General features: G+C 42.0%; 1 protein-coding gene across 2 annotated transcripts in view; it reads right to left on the bottom strand.

Moving 5' to 3' along the window:
• The window catches only part of LOC125043338 (phospholipid-transporting ATPase ABCA3-like), a 27,938-nt gene that overhangs the window by 11,252 nt on the left and 9,186 nt on the right, over nucleotides 1-7,500 (bottom strand). For both annotated transcript variants that reach the window (XM_047639422.1, XM_047639423.1), the window contains exons 7-15: nucleotides 6,599-6,757; nucleotides 3,720-3,978; nucleotides 2,592-2,768; nucleotides 1,905-2,086; nucleotides 1,537-1,667; nucleotides 993-1,129; nucleotides 690-844; nucleotides 373-528; nucleotides 1-7 (exon numbers count right to left, since the gene is read on the bottom strand). The exon at nucleotides 1-7 is cut by the window's left edge and continues 204 nt beyond it. In XM_047639422.1, the coding sequence (XP_047495378.1) occupies nucleotides 1-7; nucleotides 373-528; nucleotides 690-844; nucleotides 993-1,129; nucleotides 1,537-1,667; nucleotides 1,905-2,086; nucleotides 2,592-2,768; nucleotides 3,720-3,978; nucleotides 6,599-6,757 (1,363 nt within the window). The remainder of the gene's footprint in view (nucleotides 8-372; nucleotides 529-689; nucleotides 845-992; nucleotides 1,130-1,536; nucleotides 1,668-1,904; nucleotides 2,087-2,591; nucleotides 2,769-3,719; nucleotides 3,979-6,598; nucleotides 6,758-7,500) is intronic.

Raw genomic sequence — 7,500 nt, 5'->3', positions numbered from 1 at the left:
TCACCACCTGGCGCCGGAATAAAGCTCGGTTAAAGGGTGCTCACGTTGATATGTTAGATATGTATTTGTGTAATCAGTTTAGGTTTTGGATATTGTGCGTGGCAATACGAATATGCGTGTTCGAACTTTGGTGTATGTATGCGTGTGCGTGATGTATGATTCCTTATGCCACTCCTCTGTCATAATCCACTGTATCGTTTTGCTTTTTTCCGAAAAAAAGTACGTGCATGTAAAGAGTTCTCAACAACATACCAATGGGAATTATGCACGTGACTTATGCATCCGTTTACCTCAAAACACAGGAATCACACATTCCTGTTTTAAGGCATCGAACAGCTGTTACTAAATCGAGTCTCTCTCGTCGACCCTCACCTTCGACCCTCCAATGAGAGCAATGGCGAGGCAAAGCTTCCTCTTCATCCCTCCGGACAGCTGGTTGCCATACATGTTTTTCTTCTCCTTCAGTTCCAGTCGCTGCATGAGCTCCTCAGCTTCCTTGCGAGCGTCCTGCTTTGTCATTCCTTTTAGCTGTGTTAATTAAAAAATGTTATGATATAAGGAGTTGCATATAGTGATGGTGATAGAGGCCGTTGGAGGGAGACATTGTTTGAGAATATCGATGATGATATCTTTATTTACGCTTATGGAGACCTGTTCACGAACTGAGAAACGTGTATTTATTCACTCACTCTACCGAAGAATAGGAGATGCTGGAGAACGGTGAGGTCAATGAACAGCATGTTGTGTTGTGGGCACAGTCCGATCTCCTCCCTCGCCTTCTTCAGGTTCGTCGCGATGTCCCAGCCGCCCACTTCTGCGTAGCCAGCCGAAGGGGCGTACACACCTGGAGTAAAAAGAACTTTATCTATCTATCTATCTATCAATCTATCTATCTGTTTATCTATCTATATATCCATCAAATCGTCTCCGTCTTATCACTTATTTTTATTTCGATAACGATGTTCCACGAAAAAAATAATGAGGGACCAGACCTGTGAGGACGGACATCGTAGTGGTCTTGCCGGCGCCGTTGTGTCCAAGCAAGACCGTGCATTGGCCTTCGTAACACGTTAGAGACACGTCCTCGACGGCCACCTTCGTCTTCCCTCCCAGTGTCTTGAACTCCTTCCTGAAATACATGTAATTATCTGATCTAGTTTTGCTTTACTTTACATTCTTGTTTTTGTGCTAATAGCTGTGACGTCACGTTGCTGCTGCACCCACGTTAAATTGAAATATTCCATGAATATGTGTCATAACTACCTTTAAATATAACGTTGAAAATAAATCGTTGAATTCTACTGGTAATACATTTTATTCGTGTTGGAGATAATAAAGAGTTCGTACTTCAGGCTCAGCTAATTATCATATTACAACCTTAGAAATGTGATTTTAAAATTTCTAGGTATATAAAAAAATAGGAAATATACATAACAGTTGACCAAAGAGAATTATCTGTATCTTCTGACACTTAAAATCCAAGATTTTTTTCGACATCAATTCAATCACGGGATCATACAAACGATAAAGCAATACCGTAATTTCTTTATAGTGATTCCCGGCTTCAGACCCTCCGGTTCCTCCTCGAAGTACTCGTTCTCGGGTGACTCAGAGTCGAAGCTTCGAGCGTTATCCTTCGTCGGAGATGCACCACACCAGTAGCTCCTCTGGAAGAATGAAGGAGAAAGATGAGTCGTTTGAATAATTTCGAAATGATGATTTATTCGAGAGAAATAGAGAGAAAGGGAGACCAAGGAAGTAATTTAAGAGAAAGGAGAACAATTATTATTATTTTTTTTTTTTTGAGAGAAAGGAGAACAAGGAAGCATTCTGAGAGAAAGGAAAACTTATCTACTCTACATGTACTAACGTATAGAAATAACCAAAGAGATCTGAGCACTAACCTGGAAAGGGAAGTACCACGGCAAAGGAACTCCGTATTTGCCCGGGCTGACGTGATCGACGTACCATGTGATGAAAAGGTACAAGAGGGTGTCGACGGCCAGCATGATGAGAACCATGGCCGGAGTCAGCTGATCCCGAGGGTTACCGGTGTCCCACAGATTGTTCCACTGCACGCCCAACGCTGCAAGAAGAAGGGTTCGTTAATGCTATCCAATGATCCAATAAGGCTGAATGTAGCTTTTTCTGTTCACCGTTGAAGTGTTTTTTTTTTTTTTTTTGAGATTTCATTCGCGTTGGAAAAGTATTCAGATATGAGTAGGCAAGCGTAGGTATGTATACGAGAGGGGAGAGACTATTGTATGTTGACTTTGACAGTGCGGGGGACTATAAACCTCAGTGTGATGGCTACTGTTAATATTATTATGGTTAACTCCCCCACCCCCACCAACTCCGACACCTCCACCAACTCCACCCCCTACCAACTCCACCCCCTATCAACTCCACCCCCCTCCCCACCACCATCACTTCCACCAACTCCACCCCCCATCACTCCACCACCAACCACTCCACCACCGCCCTCCACCCCCACCACCATCACTTCCAATTAAACCCATCATCATTTCGAAACCCTCAATCTCTTCCACACGTACCCCTCACCTCCCGAACTAATTCTGGAAGCTGCTTACCTCTCCCTTCAAACATAGCAATAATCCTGAAGGCCCAAGTGATAGCCATGTTGGGCAAGAAGCAGGACAGGACCTTCGGCGCCAGACCAAGGGTGTTGTACTCGAAGTCCATCAGCTGACGAGGCAGGAAGTAAGATGTCAGCCACAGCAGGATGCCGAGGGTTGTGGCGAGCGTGGCTGCGGGAGAGAGAATGAGGGGGGAGTGAGAGAGAGAGAATGAGGGGGGTGAGGGAGAGAGAAGGACGACAGAGGGGGAGTGAGGGAGAGAGAATGATGATAGAGGGGTATGAGGGAGAGAGAATGAGCGGGGAGTGAGGGAGAGAGAATGAGGGGGGAGTGAGGGAGATATAATGAGGGGGGAGTGAGGGATAGAGAAGGATGGCAGAAGGGGGTGAGGAAGAGAGAATGAGGGGGGAGTGAGGGATGAGGGAGAGAAAGGGCTAGGGGAGGGTGAGTGAGAAAAAAATGAAAATAGATAGAGAATGAAAGATAAAATAAATTAAATAGTTAAAGATGCCAAGGGTTGTGGCGAGCGTGGCTGAGGGAGAGAGAATGAGGGGGGAGTGAGGAAGAGAGAAGGATGACAGAGGGGGATGAGGGAGAGAGAAGGATGACAGAAGGGGATGAGGGAGAGAGAATGAGGGGGGAGTGAGGGAGAGAGAAGGATGACAGAGGGGGTGAGGGAGAGAGAGGGCTAGGGGAGGGTGAGTGAGAAAAAAATGAAGAAAATAGATACAGAATGAAAGATAAAATAAATTAAACAGATAAAGAATGAGAGAAAATAAATTAAATAAAGAAAGGGAGAGAAAGAAATGAAGAAGGAAAATAAAATAAAATGAAAAGAGAGAAAAATGGAGAAAGGAAAAAAAAAGAAAAAGAAAAACAGAAGAAAAGAAAGAAAAAAAAAATAAAAGAAAGTTTTTTTTTTTAAAAGAAGGTAATAAAACTAATAAAGACCGAAAAAAAAACATGAAAAGAAAGAAAGAGAAAAAAAAAAAACGAAAAAAAGCAAAAACAGGGAAAAAAAACGAAAAGGTATATAAAAACACCCTCCCCTCCCTTCAAAAAAAAAAAAAAAAAAAAAAAAAAAAATGAACCCCAAAATAAGAACCCAACATGGACACTCACGCCTGCTGAAGAAAGTAGACACGGCAAAGCAGAAGGCGATGGAGGATATCCCGTAGAGCACGAAGAGCACCCACATGAAGAAGGGATCGGTGTGGATGATAATGGGCGGCAGGAAACCCGCCGAGTCATCCATGGGCGTGAGTTGCAACTTGAGCAGAATCGTGATGATAGTTGACACGACGAGGATGACGATGAACGAGTGGAGGAACCAGCCGAGCCAAACGAGCCATCGCTCTAAGCCCATGAGACGAATCAGTTCCTGCGATTGCGAGGGCGGGGGAAGAGGAACGGGGATTAGGAGAAGGAAGGAAGGAGGAAGGAGGAAGGAGGAAGGGGGAAGGAGGAAGGAGGAAGGAGGAAGGGAGGAAGGAAGGAAGGAAGGAGGAAGGAGGAAGGAGGAAGGAGGAAGGAGGAAGGGAGGAAGGAAGGAAGGAAGGAGGAAGGAGGAAGGAGGAAGGAGGAAGGGAGGAAGGAAGGAAGGAAGGAGGAAGGAGGAAGGAGGAAGGAGGAAGGAGGAAGGAGGAAGGGAGGAAGGAAGGAAGGAAGGAGGAAGGAGGAAGGAGGAAGGAGGAAGGAGGAAGGGAGGAAGGAAGGAAGGAAGGAGGAAGGAGGAAGGAGGAAGGAGGAAGGAAGAAGGAGGAAGGAGGAAGGGAGGAAGGAAGGAAGGAAGGAAGGATGGAAGGAGGGCGGGGGAAGAGGAACGGGGATTAGGAGAAGGAAGGAAGGAAGGAAGGAGGAAGGAGGAAGGGGGAAGGAGGAAGGAGGAAGGAGGAAGGGAGGAAGGAAGGAAGGAAGGAGGAAGGAGGAAGGAGGAAGGAGGAAGGAAGAAGGAGGAAGGAGGAAGGGAGGAAGGAAGGAAGGAAGGAAGGATGGAAGGAGGGCGGGGGAAGAGGAACGGGGATTAGGAGAAGGAAGGAAGGAGGAAGGAGGAAGGAGGAAGGAGGAAGGAGGAAGGAGGAAGGAGGAAGGAAGAAGGAGGAAGGAGGAAGGGAGGAAGGAAGGAAGGAAGGAAGGAAGGAAGGAGGGCGGGGGAAGAGAACGGGGATTAGGAGAAAGGAAGGAAGGAAGGAAGGAGGAAGGAGGAAGGAGGAAGAATGAGGGTGAGGTTAGAGGAAGGAGGGAGAATGAGGGTGAGATTAGAGGAAGGAAGGAGGACGGGGGAAAAGAACGGGGAAAGAAGAGAAAAGAAGGAAGGAGGAAGGAGGAAGGAGGAAGGGAGGAAGGAAGAAAGGAGGAGAAAGGGAGAATGAGGAAGAATGAGGGTGAGATTAGAGGAAGGAAGGAGGACGGGGGAAGAGAACGGGGATTAGGAGAAGGAAGAAAGGAGGAAGGAGGAATGAGGAAGAATGAGGGTGAGATTAGAGGAAGGAAGGAAGGAAGGAAGGAGGGCGGGGGAAGAGAACGGGGATTTGGAGAAGGAAGGAAGGAGGAAAAAGGAGGAATGAAGAAGAACGAAGGGAGGCGGGAAGAAAGGAGGAGAAAGGAGGAATAAGGAAGAACGAAGGGAGGAAAGAAAAGAACGAGGGTGAAATTAAGAGAAATAATAAGAAAAGAGGAAAGAAGATGAGGTAAGATAAAAGAAGAAAGAAAAGGGAGAAATGAAGAGCGAGGATGAAATGAAAAGAAGGAAGAGAGAAAAAGAGAGAAGAAAGAAGAATAACGAGAATGGAATTAGACGGATGAAGAATAAAGAAGAAGAAAAATGAAGGAGAATGAGGATAAGATGGAAAGGAAGAAGAGAGAAAAGCGAAGAACGAAAATGTAATTAAAAGAAATTGAGTTTAAAGAAAAAAGAGAAAAACAAGAATTTAGGCCAAAATTGTACTTGAAGTTAAAGAAGAAAAGGGAATTTACGCGGGAAATACGTAGATTAGAATCATCAAAAAAGTAAGAAACACCAAGAGAATTTAATCCAAGGGACCCCGAGTGTAAAAATATTTGTTGATAAGGCCGATATCTCGTATAAAAAAATAAAAAAAAAACCCGAATGGATTACAAATTCACAAATACCTAAATGCAACTAAATGAATGATAAGGAGAAAATTTACTCCAGGATAAGTTGATAAAACTTGATCTCAGTAAAGCTGATAAATTAATATGTCAGTACCGCAACTGCTAGAAGAATAAGTAATAATAGAAAGATATATAATATAATATAAATACAAATATAATTCAAATATAAATATAATATAATACAAATATAAATATGATATAATATAAATATAAATATAATATAACTTAAATATAAATATTATATAGATATAAACATAATATAAATATAAAGATATACAATATAATATAAATATAAAAACATAAAGATAGATAACACTAACAGCTCACAAACGAACATCTTATCCTGAAACCCGTTTAATGAATCTCAATAGTATAACATGTCAGTACCACAACTGCTAGAAAGATACATTAACAAAATACAAACAAACTAAAGCATGTTCACAATAAATAATAATAACAGTTCACAAACGAATATCTTACCCAGACGCCCATCCATTGAATCTCATAAAATACCACAATAGCTTGAAAAAAAAAAAAAACAAAAAAAACACGTGAACAAAATACAAACAAACCAATAACAAACTAACAAAAAGAAAACAAACAGACATCAGATACAACAACAACAATTCACAAACGAACATCTTACCCTGACGCCCATCCAAAGAATCTCATAAAACACCACAACAGCTAGAAAAACAACCAAAAAAAAAAAAAAAAAAAAAAAAAAGGGAAACAAACAAACAAAAACACGTAAACAAAATACAAACAACCAAAAAAAAACAACCAAACAAAAAAACAAACAAACAGACAACAGACAAACAACAACAACAACAACAATAACAACAATTCACAACCGAACATCTTACCCTGACGCCCGTTTCCTTCTCGTAAACAACGCTCTTGATCAACGAAGGCGACAGGAGGACGAGGGAAAGCACAATGAACGTGGGCAAAGCGGATCCGTAAAACTGGCTCATTCCGTAGTCTTGGGAGTAGGGCGGGTACGGGTACATCTGAGTTTGTACCTGGAACGGAGAAATGGGTTTATAAATGGAGAATGGGGTTATTAAAGGGAGAATGGGATTGAAAGTGAGGGAGAATTGGATTAAAAAAGAGGGTGGCATTAAAAAAAGGAGAATGGGGTTAAAAGTGAGGGAGAATGGGATTGAAAGTGAGGGGGAATGGGGTTTAAAAAGGGAGAATGGGATTAAAAAGGGAGAATGGGATAAATAAGTAAGGGAGAATGGGGTTAAAATAGAGAGAATGGGGTGAAAAGTGAGGGAGAATGGAATTTAAAAAGGGAGAATGGTATTAAAAAAGGAAGAATGGGGTTAAAAGTGAGGGAAAATGGAATAATAAAAAAAAGGGAGAATGGCGTTAAAAGTGAGGGAGAAGGAAATTTAAAAAGGAAGAATGGGGTTAAAAGTGAGGGAGAATGAAATAAAAAATAAGGGAGATTGGGATTAAAAGTAAGGGAGAATGGAGTTAAAAGTAGAGGAGAATGTAATTAAAAGTAAGGGAGGATGAAATGAAAAGTAAAAGAGAATGGTGTTAAAAGCAAGGGAAAATGAAACAGAAAGCAAGGGAGAATGGAACTAAAAATAAAGGAGAATTGAACTAAAAATAAAGAAATATGTAACCAAAATAAGGGAAAATGGAATTGGATTGATTCGCTTCGTTTCGTTCCTTCGAAATAATCATCAGAAGGTGTTATTTATAGAAATTCAGCGATAAATGACTGAAAACAAAAATGCAAAATAGATGTCTA

This window comes from Penaeus chinensis, chromosome 33 (assembly GCF_019202785.1).
Source record: "Penaeus chinensis breed Huanghai No. 1 chromosome 33, ASM1920278v2, whole genome shotgun sequence".
NCBI lineage: Eukaryota > Metazoa > Arthropoda > Malacostraca > Decapoda > Penaeidae > Penaeus > Penaeus chinensis.
The sequence above is the reverse complement of the archived record's forward strand: the minus strand, read 5'-3'. Positions and strand labels throughout refer to the sequence as shown.